Below are 22,286 nucleotides of genomic sequence, written 5' to 3'. Positions count from 1 at the left end.
ATAGGTCTCCAGTTGAAACTTGGTGTGGGAGCGCAGAGACTCGAAGAGCAGTAGGGCGCAGCGCAGAGACGCCGAGAAGATGGACAAGCGCTCGGAGTTCATCAGCTGGGGAGGAGAGTAAACAGGGTGTAAATGGGGTGTAAAAGGGGTGTGGTAAGATAACCGAAGGTTTGTTGTCAATAGTTAAAACACTATTCTTTAGAATTGTGTTTTTCTATTGAAAAACAAATCTGAGTTCCCTGACAATTTGGCAAAAGCTGCCTGAGATAAAACTTGGCACCGTTTCACTATCTGACAACGTAATATGTAGAGTATAATCACACATGAATGATGAAAGTGTACTTATTAGATTGTTTTTAAACTGGGATTCAAGAAGTATTTTTTACATCTTGCATAGCTTATTCAGTATTCACCGTTTCTGAAAAGTATCATTGCCAAATTAATAACCATGTGATTTTAATGCCAGATAAACAATTATGTTCCGTCATCTTATCCGTAGTAAATCCTTTCCGACACAAAAAAAAAATCTCCTCTCCAATCGGGCAAAAAAAAACTCAAACTTAAGTCTTTACCACTCAATTCAACTCATCTAAACTCAACTCCCATCTAACTCCACTCACCGAGAACAGGTTCCTGCAGATCTCGTCTTTAACCAGCGCCATCAACGAGGGCAGTCTGGCCATATGATCGGCTCCCGTCTCCAGCGCCACCGCCAGCAGTCCCAGCCCGCAGTGGATCATAAAGTCGGAGTTGTTCCGATCCAGAGGGCACGTGAGTGAGGCGAAAAAGTTGAGCACCTCACGCACACAGGGCAAGCCGTAGGGCACCAGAGGGCCCGAGCCTGGCGAGAGAGATGGGGAGAAATGAGTGAAATAGTGACGAGGGGTGAAAAATGGTGATAAATGACAAATATTAAGATAAATGAGAACAAGTGATGATAAATTGACGTTGTCCAAAAATGGTCAAAATTTATCGTGTGTCTCCAATTTCACTCATCAATATCACTATAATTATCCACCACATACAGATAAAAAGAAAATTTACCTTCATATCATTCAATTATCCTTCCATTACCATCCTACGCTCCCTTAGGCTCCTTAACTCGGTAACTCGGTTAAAATCTCCTTTCTCTACCCTTCCATTCCATGTCATTCCATTCCACCCCATTACATGACTCACTCACTCACTCACTCACTCACTCACTCACTCACTCACTCACTCACTCCCTCCCTCCCTACCCACCTCCCTACCTCTTCCTCGTCCCGTGAACTTCACCCCCTGCGGGTTCTCCCTCAGTTCATCCTCCGTCTCATCGGGCGGCGGTTCGGCTGAGGCGCCCGATAGTGAGACGGCGTCCGAGGGGGCCTCACCGTCCGTAGAGAGCGGCTCGGCGGACTCTGTGGGAGAGAGAGGGATAGAGGGGTTATTGGGGGAGAGGGGAGGTGGTTAGTTAGAGGGGTTTAAGGGTTAGAGACTGATGGGGGCGAAGGAGCTGACGGTATTAGAAGGGAGGGAACTTAGGTGAACTGCTGGTAAGAACTAATGGCCGCCCCACACCGGACCTCGCATGCGGGTTGCGAGTTTTTGGGTTTTCGGGTTTCTACAAAATCAAAGAATCATTCTAAGCTGAGTGACTCACACTACCATCTAGCAAGCGAGTCTGCATGTTTTTAGCTTGCGAGCCACGTTGCATCGCATTCCAAAAGTTGATTTTGAGTCAACTTTCGATTTGCCTCGCTGCGAGGTCTGCGAGTTCTGCGAGGTTTGCGGGTTTTTCGTTGGAGTCGAATTTTGATTCGTTGTGCTGGTATTGCGACTATATGTAATTTTCTGAAGGTGTAATGGCTTCACTGCATTCATGGAGTTAACATAAGGGAACAGTCTAATCACTCTATGAATTAGTATTATGCCCGCAAACCCAAAACCCGCAAACTCGCAACCCGCATGCGAGTTCCAGTGTGGGGCGGCCTTAAGAGGTGAGTGACAGCAGCTTTAACCTTCGCCCCAGTGGGGGGGGGGGGGCATATGTTACCACCCTGTCGCGTTTTTTTTTTTGCGTGTAAATAAAAAACCGCGGCGCGTAGCGCCGCGCCGCTTGGCATAGCTTTTGGTACATCAATTTTGGACAATGTGTGAAATTTTTGACCCCAGGTCATGTCAGGTCAGGTCACCAGGTCAAGTTAACTGACCAAGCCTAAAAAAATTTGCAATCATGTCCAGCCTGCAGTGTTTGTCAGAAAGGTCTTAAACTTGGTGGATTGCATGCTGTTATGGGCGCCTACAATTTGTATATCTCGGATTTTTATATCCGTGACCTAAGGTCAGGTCAGTGGCGTGACATTTCCATTACAAGTCAATGGAGAAAAATGAAAATGCCTCTAGATCCGTGTGTACGCATAGGAACAGTCCAAATATCTCAGAATCACAATGATTTGGACCACCCGTGATGACCTAGGTGTCATTTTTGCTGATAGCCTCTAGAAAGGTCATCCGAGGTCATTTGAGGCTACAAACAAATTTTTGCCAATAACTCGCGATTGGAAAGAGATAGAACGCTGGGGATGGTCTCATTGTGTTTGTCTTGTTGAGACGCATCGACTTATATGCAACATGACCTTTTCCGGTCAGGTCATGACCTTGACCTGAGGTCAAATTTTCAAGTTGACCTTTCAAGGTCAAATTATAGTTCATTCGACGCGTCTCGGCGAGAGGAACACGATTCTGGCAATAGCAATGTCGTGGCTTTTCGTAGTCGAAAGTTATTGTCGAAAAACACTTTTCGTGAAAACAGCTATTTTTTTGAGTTTTTGCCCTCTGGAGGCTAAACCGTTGACCTGAGGTCAATTTTGATAATGACCTTATCAAAAGAAGTGTTCAAAAGCTATCGATTGCTGATCTATGCGTTTTTCTAGCTACCATAGTTCCTGAGATAACGGCATGTTTTCTGAAAAATATAATGACAATTGGCAAATTTTGACCTTTGATGATCTCTGGTGACCCCAATATTGCTCTAAGATAAAAATGACTGAAATACTTTCAAACGTACGCATTGAGAGCTATCGACTGCTTTTTACCGCGTCCTTCTAGCCCTCTTAGTTTTTTAGTTAGAGGTGGGTGGTAACATGCCCCCCCCCCCCCTAGGGCGAAGTTGGCTGAGACCGCCACTGGGGCGCGGGTTAACATGTTAGTAAGAAGTGAGTAAGGGTGAAAGAGAGAGAGAGAGAGAGAGAGAGAGAGAGAGAGAGAGAGAGAGAGAGAGAGAGAGAGAGAGAGAGAGAGAGAGGGGGGGGGTAAAAGATCAGGAGAACAATGATGTGACGTCCTCATGATCTAGTGACTAGTAATGACATTTTTGACGCCTTATGTGATCCAAACATGATCAGAGGTTGACCTTTCTGTAGTCTATGCATGAGCCTGTACCGACCTTTTGTGACCTGTAAATGAGCTTGGTTCTGAGTCTGAACTATCCATGATCTAAGACAGACCCTGTGTGACCTCTAAATGACCTTGGTTAACTGACCTGCGGGCCCCTCCGGGCCGACATTGGCCGCTGCCTGAGGCTGCTCTGTAGACGGCTGGGCGTCGTCAGGCTGCATGATAAAAAAGAACAGAAACAGATCAGTAATAAGCAATTGCAGTGACGCGTGATTAAAGAAAAACAAAGCAAAATAAGATATTACGTATCACACGAGCCTCACTACAGTATGACAGTGCAATGATTAACACATTTCCTGCCACGCTGAGGGGCTCAGGATGCGTCAAGATTTGTTTACAAACGTAGGCTATGCAGTGCACATACTTTAAAATAGAATCAGCGGGTAATGGAGCTGATGATTAACTTGTTTGTCGCGATGCCATCAACTGCTATTTTCATGCATGACGTTAGCGACTGGCTAGTCCCTGTAGCTTGCTTCTCGTGAGATGACGTCACAGCACATGTGTTTACTGTCGACCCTTCAGTCTGCAGAAAACGAAAACACGGTCCCAGGTCCCAACCATCTGCACTTTGCAGCTAGACGGCAGATGTCTTGTTTTCGTCTTATTCAAGGTAACCAAGCTAATTAACTACAGCCAAATGTCAAATACGTCAACATTATAACCCATCCCCACACCACTGCACTAATACTACCCCACAAAAACACCCCCATATCTTCTCGTCATAGCTTCACAGCCCGACGTGGAATATAAACATCCAGCGAATTCAAATCCCCAGAGATGCTACACCAGAGCTAAAAACGTACACAGGAGGTGATAGAGTGCTGCTCGGTGCACGGGGTACAACACAGTGGAATGTACAGAGGCCCAGTCTGGTGGCCAGTTGGGTTTGGACGGTCGTGCCGGTAGGACGGTCTGTTGGTTTATTAGTCAGTGAGTGAGCCTGACGGTTGAGCGGTTGTTCGGTTGGTGATTTGGTTAAACCGGGCAAGATATTGGTTAGTTTGAGTTAAATATCAGTCAATCTGAGCTGAATCAGTCTATTGAAGCTGAAGACCTGTCAATCTACGGTGCAGTTCACCAATCTCGGCTTAGAAACACCGGACAAGTCAGCTGAGGATCAGTCGATTCTGAGCTGAAAATCTGAAGTTGAGCTCCGAAGTGTCGTCAGTCTGATTGAAGATCACCAATATAAGATAAAGATCACTAGATCTTAGCTAAAGATCTTCCCATTCTAACCTAAACACAATATCAGACAAGCTGATTGGAAAAACTCGGTGTAACGGCTAACGCGTGTTTTCGGTGTCACTATAACACAACGGCCCATTGAGATTTAAACATAACGAAGAAGATAACGAAGAAGATGACTTTAGCTGGAGGATATCTCATGAGGTTGATGTTGGTTTTACTGGCCATCTCCATGCCAATTTCTCATGCGTTTTTGCTGTCACAAGGCTACCCATTCAGTGTACCGGAAAGTGAATACGACTATCATGATCATCCTAATGAAGTAGACACGGAAGTCGACTATTTTCCATTGGAATGGAAGGACGAAGTGGAATATTTTCCATCGCTGACTGAAGAGAAAATGAAACATCCCCCAACCATGCCAGAATCAGAGGTGACTTTCTTCGGTCTCCAGCAAAGCGGCGAGGAGAGTCACATCGACACGCACAACAACGCCTCTCCGGTTACCATGGAAACGGCGAAAAGCGATCAAAAATTGACCAAGGAAAGCAAGAATCCACCTCAGCAGATCATCTGTTCATCAGGATCTTCAGCGCCAGCCTCCAAGGAACAAATATCTTCACCGCCTCAAGTTGAGCCTCCCAGCTCTTCTTCCAACAACTCCTCCCACATTCTCTCCAGCAATCTCTCCAACAGCCCTCGTCCTAAACCAACCTGCCCTCCCGGTTGGAGTAAGTTCTCTTCCTCCTGTTTCTTCCTCACCAAAAACCGCACCACATGGACCTCATCCCACCACGCCTGTGCTTCGCTCGACTCCCGCGCTAGACTGGCTTCCATCCATCACGACACCATCTTCCACATCAACATCCTCGCTTTTGAAGGAGGTCGGAAAAACACCTGGATCGGTTTAGCGAGAACGGAAGACTCCTGGGGGTGGAGCGATGGAACGGAGGTTGATTTTGAGAACTGGGACAGAGGCCAGCCGAACGGCGAGAAGAAAGGACAAGATTGTGTGCACTTGGGAGGGAAGTTTAGGAGGTGGCATGATAACTGGTGTGATCGGAAGATGAAGGCCATGTGTGAGATAAAGCTGGAGTGAAGGGCGTGGTGGGGGAGAGAAGGGAAAGGATGAGGAGATGGGTGGTTGAAGATGAAGATGAACTAAAGGAAGTGGTGGTTGGTATGATGGGGGAACGGCAGAGACAGAAGTGGAAGAAGGGGAGAAAGAGGGAGTGGAAAAGACGGTGCCAAACTGAAGGACCTGGTGTGTGTATGGGGGGGGGGGGGGGAGACGGAAAGAATGAGAAACTGGAAAATGGAATGAAAATGAGGGACATGTAAATGGGGCGATTTAGTTTTTAGTTTTTAGAGCTTCTTTAGTTTTAAGAGAAAAGCTAAATTCAAGAGATTTCTATTTCCTCTTTGTATGTACCTAGTTACCTTATCATTGCCTCAGAGTGGTAAATGTTTTTTTTTCGCAATGTAATGATAGCCAACTGCCCAAAGACTGTTCGATGGATGGTAGCTGTTCTACGTGAAACCAAAAGTGAACTATGCTCTAACAAGCTCTAGCCATGCATTTTGTTGTGTGTCGTACTCCTGTTGGTGATTTGAATACAGCATGTAAATAAATGGGCAATACATGGGCACCAAGAGGCAGAACGATGCGTTTAACGCCAAACAAAAGTAAGAGCTTCCAATGACGCTGGCTAGAAAGATATCACATCATAAAAACAATTCATATATCACTGTTTGACAGCCATCGTATATGATATTGCTTGTAGGTGAAGTTTGGATTTAAAACCACATCGACAATGCAAAATTTTCCAGAATAGTGCATACATTGGAAATCATAAAGCCTAAAAAGAAGACGAATAACGAAATAAAACTCAAATGTGAATAAACAGCTAAAGTAAACATAAAACACGAATCAATAAAGCCAGAGCAATCATCAACGAAAGTCAGACGTCAGTTTTACCGTGCGCGTATGATAACTAGGTATATTCTGTCCTGTGTCACGTATGAACTTCACAAATATTTTTCAGAGATGAGGTCGTACACCAATAGTTCGCCACCCCCATTCCAACCCCAGCTATAAGCGCAATGCTCCTCCCTGTTTCACAAATATTTCTCATGGGTTCATAAACATCTCTCTACCCCTCCTAAGTCCCAATCCACCAGTTCGGCTAACTAATGTTTATCACATATTTGTCCGTTCGACCATGCAAATCCGTGCACAGAAACTATGTAACATACATGCTGATTTATAAACAGTTCGACATCATCAGGAGAACGTTTCGTAAACTCAACCGGAGGACCTTCCGCAATTGATACGAGTTCCGGACGCGATATACTTGGCAAATTAACCCGCGCCCCACTGGGGTCTGTGTATAACACGCCCTACTGGGGGGGGGCTATTCATAGCCCCCCCCCCTTCCTAACTCCGAAACTACTGGACCGATCGTCAAAATTCAAACAGCGTCTGATAGCCCCGGAAAAACTGTCGAGCGAAACCTAATTTCATTGACCTCGAGGTCACCGATGACGTCACAGGTCAGGTCAAAGTAAAAATTATTAGCATTTTGGCTCGTTCACATTTTGGGCTCTGGCCGCCGTCTTACAAGTCAGATCAGGCTCATTTTTGGTTTCCACACTCGTGAACAGATGCTCTAGATACCTTAAGGGTACCAAACTTGTACTTTGATTTTCAGGTCAGGGTCAGGTCATCACAGGTCACGGAAATATTATATCATGCGTCGGTCACGTGACACATGTTTTATGGTCCATTTAGGCCATAGATTTCGAATTTGATGTCGTCTGTGTCATTCGAGGTCATTTTGAGTCGAATTTAGCTTAGGTCAGGTCACTTTCAGGTCAAAAAAGGTCAAATTTTGAAGTTGAAATTTTTCAACAAAAAAGGTGTCTATTGGATGCAGTTTGAGCTCAGGAACACGATGGTGCCATTTATATTGGTGTACGATGTCAAATACGTAGGTACTGAAAAATTGATTTGAAAAATTAATAATTGTGAATTTTTTGCAATAATGCGTATAACTTGGCCATTTTTGAAGATATTTAGCTAAAACTTGCTAGAGTTAGTCATAATCATGCGTTCTGTCACATACATTCCGGTTTTTTCGAAAAGTCAAAAACTTTTTGAAAAAATATAAAAATATAAATTTTGAATGTTATTATATAAAATTTTCGAAATTTTCAAAATTTGAAAATCCGAGATAGCAGTTTGATAGCGCGGTCAATTCTGAGTCCTTTCATGCAAAGAAATTGGACCTAGCTTAAAAACTAAGCTCTTGGGAGCGATTGCCGTGGTTCAATGTTTTGCGTCGAAATCGGACGAACATGACGTCACTCTGACGTCATTTCCGGCCGACCTATGGTAGCTACGAAGTTCAAATTTTGACACAAGGTGTCAAATTGATGCAGCCGAAGGTACTGAAAGTTTGGCGTCGATCCGTCAAGCGGTTTGGAAGTTATTGCAGAAAAACGGGAGGGGGGGGGCTATAAATAGCCCCCCCAGTGGGGCGCGGGTTAACATGCGGAATAGCGAACATTTGTCGTTAATGACGATTAATTATGGGGTGTGATTTGTTTTGGTTCCGAAAAAATGGAAGTGAAAAACATATTAATCCACAGAAGGACAGTCACATATTTGAGATGAGTTCTGCATCACTCACACAAATCTATTGTTTCCAATTTATCGAGTTTATTTATCGAGGTTACAACAGTTTCATCAAAAAGCTTCAAAACTGCATTGCATTGAGAAAAACCTTTTTATACGCAAAACTCTCGCATCTCTAACGCTCCGTGCCAACGATCATCCCCCCCCCACCCCCAAACCCGAACCAGGGCTGCGGAGTCGATGGATTTTCGGTACCTTCGTCTCCGACTCCCATCTATAAAACTAGTCCGCTGTATCATCTGCCCAACTCATATGTTAAATCTCCCTCCGACCGCCCTATACCGCACTTCAATGAAATTCACGATAACCTTCCACCTTTCCCCCTTCTCCCGTCTATGAAACTCTCCCATTCTACTCGTCTGCCCAAACTGACTCAATCTATCGTCTGGATGAAGATATGCCCCTCTTACACGGAGGAGACTAACCCCGAATTCGCAGTCTCATTGGACGAATATTTCTATAAAATTGGCAACGTATTTAGATTGAGATTCATATTCGATATGAATGGTCTGCAGACTATTTAGAAACACCTGAACACGATTTTGACTTGTGTCTCCATGCAAGAGGGGCCTATCTTCTTCCAGACGATAGAGCGAGTCCCCAAACTCATATGTTGAATCTTTTTTTTTTTTGCCGCTTTTCGAGAAACCCTTTCTTTCCTTACCACCTCTCCACCTTCCGGCGGCCCCACCTTCACCTTCCGTCCCCTCCACCTTCGTTTGTTCTCAACACGGCGCACAATAATCCATCCGCGTTCAGCTGTGGGCTGTGGCCGCATTTTGTCCAGAGTCGAGTCAACAGTTAGCAGGGCTGAGCCGTTCTGTTTTGAAGCTATATCGGAACGGTATGCCAACTCTTGGGTTGTCCGAATTAGCTCATGCAGCGAGGTTTTCCTCTCGTCTGGGCTCAGTGGTCCTGACCACCGCTCAGCGGGCGGGCGCCTGGCGTTATGGCAGAAGCGCATAATCCAGGCCATTCGAGTAACAGCCTGTTTTAGGGTGGCGCAGTCATCCAAGTCGAACAGGTGTTCCCGCTGCGATCCGACAAATTGGTAGAGTTTGTGGCCAATCTGTCTGGTGTAGGCACAGGCCTTTGTCTCAGGCGATATACCATCGCAGTCTCCTCTCAATTCTACCAGTCCCTCGGCTGAGAGGAAGGGAAGACTTAATGTTGGCTGAGAGAGCGCCTCTCTCTCTCTCTTCCTCTCTCTCCCTCTCCCTCTCTCTTCCTCCCTCCCTCCCTCTCCCTCTCTCTTCCTCCCTCCCTCCCTCTCCCTCTCTCTTCCTTCCTCCCTCCCTCCCTCCCTCCCTCTCCCTCTCTCTTCCTCCCTCCCTCCCTCCCTCGCTCCCCCTCTCTCCCCTTCTCCCCAATACTCACCTCTCGATTCTCCCCCGCTCCATCTCCTCCACTTCTCTGCTCTTCTGTCACACTCTCCCCATCTTCAACCGGTACTTCCCCGGTAGATTCAGTAGATGGCACCACTGGCGGGCCCTCCTCCGGGGTTTCACGTACAGTCTCCGGCACATGAACTCGGTCCAGGTGGTTCAAATCGACCACGGCGCCCTTAGGGACGCCCGGTGTGGTGGCGAGAGGTGTTCTGTCAGAGGGTGTACCTGGGAGAGAGAAGGGGCGATGTTAGAGAGTGTAAATGAGCCCTGAGAGGCTTAAGTGTGTTTGAGATTGGTGTAAGTAATGTAGGTATGCGAGGGCCGCTCAGAAATTCATCGCGAGAATAGATAGGAGAATTTGAAGTATGCCTTGTTCTGGAGGATGACATGTTGGAACGATCAATCATCAACATATAAAAAAACGAAACAATGTGAGTGCCTAAGTCAAAAAGGACAGAGAGCCTAACTAAACCCATAACATCCTCCGAATCAATGGGCCTGTTCCAGCGCCTCCAGTAGAAATTCTTGACTGGAGGCTCTACCAGAGGTTTCACTGGAGGCGCTGGAACGCAATCTGGAGATTTCTGGAGATTGGTGTCACAGATACCAAAAGAATGACGATTGTTCTATCTTGAAACACAAAATTTGTTTTCAATTTTAGAAAGAAAGATGAACAAAATTATAGCGATGTAATTTTCTTTACATTCAAGTTGTAGAATTAGCAGTCAAAAGTCCTTTGTTTACATTCGTGATTGTCACATGTGCGCCATAATTGTAGACCAGAGCCTCCAGAGAAATTGGGACCTCCCAACTCTCTGGAGGCTACTGGACTGCCGTCGGGAGGAAAAAAGCCGTATGTCACATTTTTATCGATTTTTCGTTTTTGATATCGTTGGAAAGCTCTTTTCATGATGCGTTTAATGGTACTGCTCAAACGTGTGTACATTCAAAAATGAAAATATTATATATAATATAAAAATTCAAAAACGGATTTGTTACATCAGGGATAGCAAAACACGCAGGAAGAAAGCCGTATCCTTAAATTCGGCAGATACGGCATTTATACAAAATTTCAAACAAAGAATGTGGAACTGATAAGTCAGGAAGAAAGCCGTATCTTGTAGATACGGCTTTTATTTGATGGTGGCCTGTGAAATATGAGCCGAATCGTTGGTCCAGGCAGTTTGGAAGAAAGCCGTATCTACGCATTTAGCATGGCTTCGGCATATCCTGGACGGAACAGTTGAACATTTACACAAACATGCTACGTGATCGTAGCAATATGTGACCATTTATAGGGGAATTTTAATTGAAATAAAATAGGGAGTGAACTTAAAAAGTTTGAAGCCAACAGAACTTTGCCAGCTCGGTGGTGTCAGCAGGGTGCCGGGCATTCAGTATTTTGATGTGCTAACCAGCCGGGACCGCCAGTATTATCCGACCGTTCTTTTCCCCAGCTTCGTTTAAAATTCCAATAACAAAAAATACCCGACCTAGCCTCCCCCATGATTAATTTGGCCTCCCTGTCCCCACCCCACCCCACAACCAAAATAGCATCATGTTAAGTTCGACCCGGTAATCATCATAGACATGCAGCTCGTAGCCGGCACGCTTAGTACGACGACCTACAATCTTTGTCGTAAAACCGTTGAAGGTATAGTTGAATACCGTGAAAGGTCGATTGCTATTGCCAACCTCGTCACATTCATTGTGATAATTGTGACCACGCCCATGTATCTTTGGGACCGTCATCTCACTTCCATTCCGGGTCAATGACTTTACCGTCTTCTTTCCGGCTCCCTCATACCCATGATGCTCAATCATATTGGAAATTTAGGCTACCTTGTAGCACCCACACAAGCCCAACATTGTCATATTCTACGGGCAGCTGCCCAGAGCCTACCAGCACAGCTGTGGCCGGTGGAGGTTGCAGCAAGGCGTACTGAATAGCCCTCTGCTCTGTTGCAGTAGGCGCTATAATCAGAGCCCTGTGAATACGAGTGCACATTGGGGGGCCTTTTGAGGGTGCGCCCTCTAAAGGGCGTTCCCGCAGACGTGTGGAGTTGTCAGCAGTCTAGCTACCTCCGACAATGAGGCGGCATTTGCTTACACCCTCAGCCACGGCACAGTGCTGTCGCCCTAGATGTTTCGCACAGGCTTTGTAGATGCAGTTTCTTTACGGGAATTCCTGAAGTTCTTACACCATCCTCTATTTTGGTTCAGGAGCCGGGCGGTTCCGTGCTTGTAGCTGCGCACCACGTGACTTAACAGCGTCCCTTTTCCGGGAACCTTGTGTCCAGCTAATCAGCAACATTCCCACTCATCGTCTCTTGCCCCCTTGAAGTGCTTTGAGGTCTGCAGATCGACGATGGGAAACTACACTATCTCGGTTCTCTCGAAATTGTCGCCGTGGCTTCGGCGCAGCGGCAGACCGGCACACTCATCACTCCGAATATATCGGTGGCTCAGAATTAACTCTGGAGTCCAGTGTAATCGAAAATTGAAGCACCGTACAAAGACAGCATTCTTGATTCCCCTTGTCGGTTGCAGGCACGTAGCCAGGATTTTGCTCAGGGATGGGCCACAGGTCGCGGCCTAGTGTCGTGCCCCTCCAGAAAAGGAAAACTCCTCGGATTTGGCCCACTATCTTTTGGGGTGTGGTGCAGCTGTGGTTATTTTCTTTAAGTTTTATCTTATCTTTTTCGCGTTTAGAGGGAGGCATGGCCCCTGTGCCCCCCCCCCCCCCCCGTGGCTACGTCCCTGGTCGGTTGGTCAAGCTGTCTTTTGATGGCACCCTGCACAATCAGAATCCAAGAGCCTAAAGTTACGACAATAATGCGATTATTTATAATGATGTCTCAACTCAAACCCCATGTTAAAGGTGGGATAGTTCCTTTAAAATGGGTATCATGTTTGTTTTTGTATCGAACGTTCAATTGAATATCCATACTTGAGAGTTGAAGCAGTGGAACGGAACCGGCAGCGGAACTGCTTTAGTACTTTTATGAACCAATACGCTGTCAATACAAATGCACCGATGATACTGCTTTTTGACAACAATATGATTAAACAAAAATGGCGATACGGCTTTATTCCCGATCGGTTATTCAATGTATCAGACATACGGCTTTTTTCATGACAGTATTGCTCAGGTGTCTCGTACGATGCGGCTTTCTTCCACGATACGGCTTTTTTCGTGAAAGAAAGATTCCGCAAACTCGGGGTTGAATTGGAAGCAAAAAAGTTTTTCGCCTTTTGCTTTTAGGTTAAAATAATTTCCCTTTTATAACCACTTTCATTGAATGTAAAATTTCTTTCCGATCACTGCAGTATGTTTTGTTTCGTTATTGAGCAAAGTTAACGAATTTTATAACAAAAAACGCGTTTTTGCCTCTCCTGAACAATTTTCAATTCGAAAAAGTGCCCCAGATACGGCTTTTTTCCTCCCGACGGCAGTGGAGGTTTCTGGAGCTTAGGCGAGAGCTTTCTGGAGCTTTCTGGAGGCGCTGGAACGCTCTCTGGAGAATTCTAGAGCTTTCTGGAGCTTTCTGGAGGTTTCTGGAGGCGCTGGAACAGGCCCAATGCTATGACGGATGTAGCGTTAGAACTCATGAAGACCAGGAACCACGCCCCTCTCAAAATGGTCAGTCTATTCTCAAACTCTCTGCCACCCACCAGTTTCCAGGCTAGTCTGTTCGCCTCCCTCCGACTGTGACTCCGTGGTGGTGGGTTCCACCGGCAGACTGTCGGGCTTCTTCACAACGCCGGACACAGCAGCACCATCTGTCGACGGAGAGTGGAAGTTGAGGTTCAGTTTGGTGCGAATTGTTCGAAGAGAGGGCGCTGGTGTTGTCATTCTTTTCACTTCTGACATTCTCCATCTAATGTTAATTGCAAATTATCCAGTTCGCCCCATGACACTGCCCTTGGTAACTTTTCATTGATATATGAATCAACTGTGAGGGCGACAGTGGTACGACGGTAAAATTAATAAAAAATAATACATAATCGACAGCCCTTTTGAAACAATTTTCGCCTAAAAACACAGGGCAATTCCATGATAAATGTTATTTCGTTGAAATTCTTTGATACAGCATCGCATCACATTGTTTTCCTTTGTCTTCTAAAATTTCTAAATTTATCATTTCTCTTTATAAACCTGAACTCGCTAATGGTCTGTCTCTTCTTCATTCCCTCCTTTTCTCACCTTTGCCCTGTTCCTTTCCCATCGCATCCTTTCCTTCTCCTTGCCTCCTTCTGTACTTCAGCCGGGGAAACTTTCCTTTCTTCTTCCCCCGCCCGTCCAGACTTCCCGAGCGCATCTTCAGCTTCTGAAAAACACAAAACGGTAAGTTAGACAGCGTAAGTCATTCCGGCTATTTTAGGCTCATGGTTAAAACTGTACAAAACATAAATCGGGACGAGTATTTGTGAGATACCATCGATAAGCTGGGTACAGCCCAAAATAAGTCTCAATAAATCCCAAAACAGAACGACCTACCCGGGCCAGAGAGCTGGTCTGATCATCCTCTGACATTTCGGCCAGTCGAGTGAACAGCAGTTGAGTCAGGTCGGTCAGAATGTGCTCAGCAGAGCGGCGCAGCAGCTCTGGAACATAGAGGGTTAATGGGAAATACAGCACGTGATACAACGCAGTCGTGCGAACCAGTCAGGTCCATTAGGATTGTGCTCAGCTGAGCGGCGCAGCAGCTCTGGAATGTAACGGGTACGTATTAAATAAAAGGCGTGATAGATCTCAGTGAGTGAAGGTGAGAAGTTGGATATATCAGGATGGATACGTCTGAACAACAGAACAACTCTGAAATACAGATCTTACCTCGGAGTCTACCCCAGTCTCAGATATTTGTACCATAGTCCACCTGAGTCCCAAGGAGGTAGAACAATTCAAATGAGCCCTGATCCCCCTCCCCATCCCCATCAAAAAAGCAATGAAGTCGAAAAGAGCCTTCAGCCTCGATAAATCATATACATTATGTAATATACAATGTATACATTTTATATAGATACATATTATATTATGTATTACATATGTATCTCCAAACGTCCTACTTACCCTTTAAATCCTGTAGAAATGCAGCTCAAACCACAAGAGATGCAGTACCAACCACGAGGGTCCGAGTCCTGAATGAGCCCACTGAGTCACACTCCTCAGTCTGACTCTGACTCTGCTGAGTCATACTCACCGCTGAGCCGTGGCTCAAAGCAGAGTCGGAAGCAGCTCTGCATGATCTCACAGACGGACTCGTTGGAGAGGAGATACCCGGAGGGAATCATCAGTAGAGTCCTCAGTACCTGGGTAGGACACATAAGCGGTCAAATACATACAGTCCTCGGCAAGCGGCTGGGAGCCTACCAGAGGCGGATCCAGCTCAGAGTTTGGGGGGGGCAAACCATAACAATTTATCGATTCTTTCCATGCATCGTCCATAGGCGTAATGTTAAAATTATGCCGTTTGGGGGGGGGGCAAATGCCCATTTTGCCCCCCCCCCCCCTGGATCACTGGAGCCTACATGGTGATGAGGAGAGTTTCAGTTATGTGTTATTAATCAGCGACGATCATCACACCAAAGTGAAATCACACAACTGCAGTATTTCTGTCTGTAAGTAAATAAGGTTCTGACCCACTGCTATCCGGCTGGTATTATGTTAAGTCTGTACGTACCCTGATCATATTCCAACCTACGTTTCATAACGGCACGAACCACTACATACCTATTCACACGGATGTGATCCACTATTCTCAAGTTATTTCCGTCCCGAAGTGTTTTGTACCACCAGTATAACGCCTTTTGGGGCGACTAACGGAGCGAGCGAGAGGGTGGGCCTTGCACGTGCGAAATTGTGAGGGGTACCTCCAACTGACGCGCACGGCACCCTACTAACCGGTTTCTACCGACGTACCAAATTTGGGCACAATCGGCCCAGCCGTTCCCGAGATCTGGAAGCGGCACCCTGCACGTGCGCACGTGCAAAATGGATCCCAACTGACTTGTGCACGGCACCCTAGTAACCGGTCCCTAACTGTGTACCAAATTTGAGGGTAATCGGTCGAGCCGTTCTCGAGATCTGGAAACGACCCCTGCACGTGCGCACGTGCAGCAGCACCCCAACTCTGGCACATGTATATGCAGTGCCTAGTGGGTGCCTACCTACATGCCAACTTTCAGCGCAATCGGCCAAGTAGTTAGGTACCGAGATATTGCAACAATTACAAAACGGACACCTCTTCGTTTTGCACGTGGCACGTGCATAAGGGGTCACCCACATGCATCAGGAATAGTCCAATACTTGGTAGAAGGAATGAAGCTACCCTACAAAAATTACCGCGTGTAAATCGGTCAAGTGGTTGCTGAGATATAAGCCTCGCAAAAGCGTGACCACGGCCGGCCGGCCGGCCGCTCATACTCAGAAATTTCCGTTAATCTAAGGAAAGACTACGCTCGCTTCGCTCGCTCCGTAATCACTTGCTTAAGCATTTCCCATCCATAAGTAATCTGTCCCATCACTAACCTGCAGTATTTTGACGAGAACCACCTCGTCACTGGAAGTCTCCGTTCCCACAAACCGGGCGTGAGTCACAGCGTCGGCGATACTCTCCATCACCGCAGGGGCAGACTCCAGGCTGGGGTCTGGGGGGAGGGAGGGAGAGAGAGAGAGAGAGAGAGAGAGAGAGAGAGAGAGAGAGAGAGAGAGAGAGAGAGAGAGAGAGAGAGAGAGAGAGAGAGGGTGAGAGAGAGAGAGGGAGAGCGAGAGAGAGAGAGAGAGAGAGAGAGAGAGAGAGAGAGAGAGAGAGAGAGAGAGAGAGAGAGAGAGAGAGAGAGAGAGAGAGAAAGAGAGAGAGAGAGAAAGAGAACATCATATGGCGGGTCACATCACTAACTGCACGGAATGCAACTTCATGAGTCACCTGACAGCAATGATTTGATTACATCAATATTTACGGAAGAGATGCTTATTCACACCTCTCAAGGCCTTGACCATTATAGCCCATTACTACATAATACACACCATCCATCAGTATGATGTCCTTATGACGTCAAACATCACACGTCACTTACCTATGATGTTATAGGAGAGCAGTTTGTTGACGGCCCCCAGAGCCAGTCCAGTGACCGGTCCCGGGGTGTCATTGTCACGGATGACGTTCAGGAACGGAGCTGCCAAGATAAAATGGGGAGAGAGTTGGGACTTGCCAGTTGGTGACAATGATGGCTCTCACTGCTACATGAAAGATAATGTGGGACCGATTCCCTTCTTCCATATCATGATAAAGAGAGTACACGTTCAAGCTTTGTTACAATGAAATATCCGTCACTTTCCCCTTCGTGACGGCACCGCCCGACGACCTAGATATACCAGAAGGTCGGCGGACCGGTCCTTCATTGTGCAACCACCTTGCATATAACGCACAGGCACTGGCGAACCCCAATCAGAATCAGAATCAGAACCACAGTCGCAATACAAGTCTCGGCCCGCTCAGTCGTCTCTCCTTCCGCGCCTCCGCGACAGTAGGTAATGATAAATATACGCTTCGTACATTGGCTGAAGATCGTATGCAATGCGATTCACTTCTATGGTATCCCGTTTCTGCGAAAAGTTACACAAGATTTATCAAAACACTAATATAAAAAGTTCACAATAAGTAAATGAGGTGTCAAAAGCCAACACTTATATCTGCATGTACGCACATAGAAACTTTAAACATCAAATGTTGCAAAGAAGCATAAACGGACGTCTTTTTGTGTCGCGTAAAACCTTAGATTTGTGTGAGCGTCAAAAACGAAGAAAGTTCATATAATCCGCCTGCTAGTGAAGGGACATATCTGATATCTCAGCCCAAATCAAGGATTGGCTCCTATCTGGAGGGTAATAAAATGCGTGATACGATAGTCGCCGCTGTACGTTTGATGCGACTCCTTGACTGGGAGACCTTCGTAAATAATAACCATCTAGCCAGAAGGTATCTGAAAGAAGAATACCAGTATAGCGCCTTTTGGGGCGACTAACGGAGCGAGCGAGGGGGTGAGTCTTGCACGTGCGAAATTTCGAGGGGTACCTCCAACTGACTTGTGCACGGCACCCTACTGACCGGTTTCTAGCGATGTGCCAAATTTGAGCACAATCGGCCCAGCCGTTCTCGAGATCTGGGAGCGGCACCCTGCACGTGCGCACGTGCAAAATGGGTCCCAACTGACTTGTACACGGCACCCTACTAACTGGTCCCTAACTGTGTACCAAATTTGAGCGCCATCGGTCCAGCCGTTCTCGAGATCTGGAAACGACCCCTGCACGTGCGCACGTGCAGCAGCACCCCAACTCTGGCACATGGATATGCAGTGCCTAGTGGGTGCCTACCTACATACCAACTTTCAGCGCAATCGGCCAAGTAGTTACCGAGATATCCCTCGCCCCGTTGGGGGGGGGGCATTTTGGCCCCCCCCCCTGTGGTTTTTCCTGAATAGCAAGAAAACGGCGGCGCGCAGCGCCGCCAAATTTTCAGTACCTTTCCGGGCATCAATTTGACACCTTCACACCAAATTTCAAGTCTTAGGTCACCTTAGGTCAGGAGTTATTGAGGTCAAACTGAGGTCATGTTCGAGCAAAAATGAGCAAAAAACATGCAATCTTGAAACGCTCACCAAATCTACAGTTATCAAGCAATTTCAAAGTTCTTTATATGGTCTAATAGACAAAAAGCGGCGCTACAAAACTGCTATCTCGGATTTTCGAAATTTTGGGTTTTTGACCCAAAAAAATTCAAAAAATTGATTTTTTTAGAAAAACTAAAAAAAAAATCCAAAATTTTTCTGAATTTCGAAAAAACCGGAATAAATATGATAGTCCCTGCGCTCTTCTATATACATACCAAATTTCAGATCGATATCTCGTTTTTTGGCCAAGTTATAGCGAAAAAACTGTTCAAAAATGATGACGTCAAATTTTTGAACTCAATTTTTAGCGATTCTAGACCTCGTACGGCAAAACAAAGACCACCATTGAACTCCCCGTGACGAGCTGCATCGATTCGATACCCATTTTATGCAAAAATATCAACTTTGAAATTTGACCTTATTTGACCTGACCTTGACCTGACCTTGACCAAAACGTGACCTAAGCTGGCCCCAAAGGCTGCCTGACCCACATAATCGCATTTGTCATGTAAAATGGACCATAAAACATGTATCACACGACACTTTCATATTGTGACCCCCCAGTGACCTGACCTCAGTGACCTGACCTGGTATCAGTGACCTCAACTAGCAAAATATGTGTTTGAAGAACATTTCCCCATCGATGATTTTCAATGAAATGCATTTTACTCGATTTTACAACGCATTTCTTGAAATGCCTGTAAACGGTGAAAATTGGACCTTTGACCTGACCTGTGACGTCATCGGTTTGACCTAGGTCAATAAAATTGGGTCACAAGGTAGTTCCCTGATAGGGCTATCCAACACCGTTTGCCGCTTGTCGCTACGTTGCGTGGTTCTCGAGATCTTAGGGGGGGGGCCAAAATGGCCCCCCCCCCAACTCAAGGCGTTGCTCGGCAGAGCCCAACGGGGCGCGGGATATTGCAACAATTACAAAACTGACACCTCTTCGTTTTGCACGTGGCACGTGCATAAGGGGTCACCCACATGCATCGGGAATAGTCCAATACTTGGTAGAAGGAATGAAGCTACCCTACACAAAAATTACCGCATGTAAATCGGTCAAGTGGTTGCTGAGATATAAGCCTCGCAAAAGCGTCCGCATGGCCGGCCGGCCGGCCGGCCGGCCGCTCATACTCAGAAATTTCCGTTATTCTACGTAAGACTCCGCTCGCTTCGCTCGCTCCGTAACAAATCGCAACAGAATTCGCGACAACGAAGGATGACTGAGATAGGTCAAGGTGACTTTGAAAGGTTGCCAGGTGGTTCATCTTATTCATTGACTTTAACTGGCCGCGATTGCTCCCACAAACTGAAGAACATCCACGTCAGGAGTTTCAAATATCGAGCGCGGGAGCGACTCGTTCTCGGACTCTCACTATTGGGAGTCCCACGCTGTACGCTACGGTACCCCAGCAAAAGAAGGGCTGCTCAGCCGATGTAATTTAGGGATAATAACTCTGAATGACACCGACACTCCTGTGAAATGACTTCATAAAAATCGGAAGAGGTTTCATGCGAACATTTCGGCAATGTTTTAGCCTACAAACGTATTCAAAGCAAATAGATTCTTGTGATGTTGGCAACCAACCACTGGTGGGCCGAACCTACAGAGCTACGGGAACATTATTTTATTATTATTATTATTATTATTTCAGTATACCCGACAACCACTAAGCAACGGGACATACTGAAAGTGGGACAGACTGAGGCACTTTTATGACAGTAAATTGACCGTATCACACTTACTGATGACTGTCGACGGATCCAGGTCCTCCCAGTGTTCAGTATGGCTTAGGATGACCTTCAGCTCCGCGAAGGCCTTCAGCAGGCTGTCCTGGCCCTCGTCCTGCTGGGGGTGAACATGACGAATGTGAGCATGAAGAATCAGGACATGTTGAACATGTGGGGCATGGTGTTCCCTTAATGTAGTGAATTAGAACAATAAAACAGATTCTTGGTCAACTGTTGTCTGGAATTTCTTCCTTGCTTACACCTTTATCGGCAAATCTTCATATTCCGCCCAAGCATTGCTAGACTCGTCAAGTATAGTTAACTGAAACTGTCTATGAATCAGCCATAAGTAGTTTGTCAGACCTGCCAGTCACTTCCTGATGGTTTAATATAAACCACACATCTACAAAACAGATGACAGCACCTGAATCACAGTCATGGCAAAGCCTCCTTGCCTGGCTCTGGACATTGTAAAATAAATAGTATAGCAGGGCATCTGGTATTTCGCCATCCAGAGGCCCTTACGACCTTTAATTCAAGATTAGGCAGGGCCGCGGAGTCAGAGTCGGAGTCGGTCGGAATCCACAGTTCTGACTGGAGACGGAGTCGGAGTTAGTTTTTGAAAGTCAGAGTCAGAGTCGGAGTCCATTGACCCTGCAGATGTCTTTAGTCGGGGTCAGAGTCAATTTCTGAAGCCAAATCCGGAGTCAGAATCGGAGTCACTAAAAATCCATTGACTCCCCAGCCCTGAAGGTAGGTACTGTCAGGTATATCTCACCTGTGAGATATGGCATATCTCTCAGGTATCCCTCACCTGTGCGCTGTATCCGGACCAGCGCGGACCGCGGCGCATGGCCGTCAGGAGGATAGACATCTCCCCCTGGATGATGTAGAGAATGTTCCCTGGTGGCCTCATGGTGGCGACCTGCGGGGCGAGTTGGGGGAGGGAGTTAGGGTTAGCTTGCAGTGATGACAGGTGGCCATTTAATTCGAGATCAGTCACACAGTTGCTATCCCGGGCTGCCTGCGGGGCGAGTCTGCGGGGAGAGCTCGGGTTAGTTCACAGTTGTCACCGTTGAAAGTATGATTGAGATTGGTATCATTACGAGTAGTTGCCGGTTGCGTCTTCACCCCTCAAAGTTAACATTTTCCCCACTCAAAGTTGTCAAAGTTGGGATTGAGCCAGGCTGGATAAAATTCGTGCTACCGTCGACATGCCCGGCGTAACAGGCCGATTGCGCCGAAAATTTCGACGCAGCATCCGGCGTAGCTCTAAGCTCAGTGCGCCGAAATTTCGGAGCATGAATGGACGAATAAATTTTGGCGCAAGCGGACGATTTAAGAAATTTCAGAGTAAGACGAGACCTAACCTTTGCTAACTTCACTTGTTACACTCCACATTCAGATCATAAGCCAAGTTGATGATGTGTGCGAAATGTCATCTGAGGCCTCCCATTTCAGAGCCCCCTGGGTTGTCATTTGTGACAGCCCTCGGACTCGCACAGTTGGGACTAAGGTGCTGAGTGCGGAGTCTGCGGACTGGGCTGATTGAGCTTTGGGCTGCTAGCCGCTGAAGTTGTGTCTGGAGTGGAATGTGGATGGTACAACAGTGAGGTGACTAGTGTTGTAGCAGCCAGTCTTCAACTGATCCATACTCCAAGCTGGCCCTCCAGGTAAGAGTACCTCTATACCAGCAGCTTTGAGTTTGGCAAGGAGGTGGCATTGGCAATGCGAGACCGAATCAAAAGCCTTCCTTCCGAAAATCTGCAGGTTAAGACCAATAAATGTTGATTTTCTAAAATTCAACTACCGTACAAATAAAAGCAAAATTTAGGTACTGAGCTGAGCTTCTGATGATCGTCAAATTGAAATTGAAATGCTATGAAGCTCCAACGAGCGACGGCTGACGGCTAACCCCGGCTCCGAGCAAAACTTCGAAAGTTTACCCTTAGACATACTTTGACGCTTACCTGGAAGATTTCCAATGTGTTCAGGCTTCTTTTGAAGTGACTTTCATTCGCACAATGTTAATTATTTACTTAAATAAGCAAAAACTACCCATGGACATCCTCCCCGCTCATGGAATTCGACCCATATGTGACATTTGTTTACGGATGACGGAGACGAAACAAACGTCTCAATTGCGTCAGTACTGTATTTGTAACAAGTCT

The 22,286-nt window shown here is 46.4% G+C and overlaps 1 protein-coding gene across 1 annotated transcript; it reads right to left on the bottom strand.

Annotated features, from left to right (window-relative positions):
* Positions 1-3: 3 nt before the first annotated feature.
* On the bottom strand, positions 4-22,221 carry LOC122376030 (Golgi-specific brefeldin A-resistance guanine nucleotide exchange factor 1-like; the record flags this gene model as incomplete). The annotated part of the gene is made up of 14 exons (XM_043355686.1): positions 22,086-22,221; positions 20,930-21,040; positions 20,131-20,233; positions 16,789-16,887; positions 16,241-16,359; positions 14,913-15,021; positions 14,210-14,316; positions 13,916-14,039; positions 13,384-13,491; positions 9,698-9,933; positions 3,521-3,590; positions 1,251-1,397; positions 621-841; positions 4-105 (listed from the first exon to the last, which is right to left on the bottom strand). Coding segments are annotated over exons 2-14 (1,647 nt in total), but the record flags the coding sequence as incomplete, so codon positions are not given.
* Between the last annotated feature and the right edge of the window lie 65 nt (positions 22,222-22,286).

The sequence above is a fragment of the Amphibalanus amphitrite genome, unplaced genomic scaffold (assembly GCF_019059575.1).
Source record: "Amphibalanus amphitrite isolate SeventyFive unplaced genomic scaffold, NRLGWU_Aamphi_draft 001989F_arrow, whole genome shotgun sequence".
Lineage (NCBI taxonomy): Eukaryota > Metazoa > Arthropoda > Thecostraca > Balanomorpha > Balanidae > Amphibalanus > Amphibalanus amphitrite.
The sequence above is the reverse complement of the archived record's forward strand: the minus strand, read 5'-3'. Positions and strand labels throughout refer to the sequence as shown.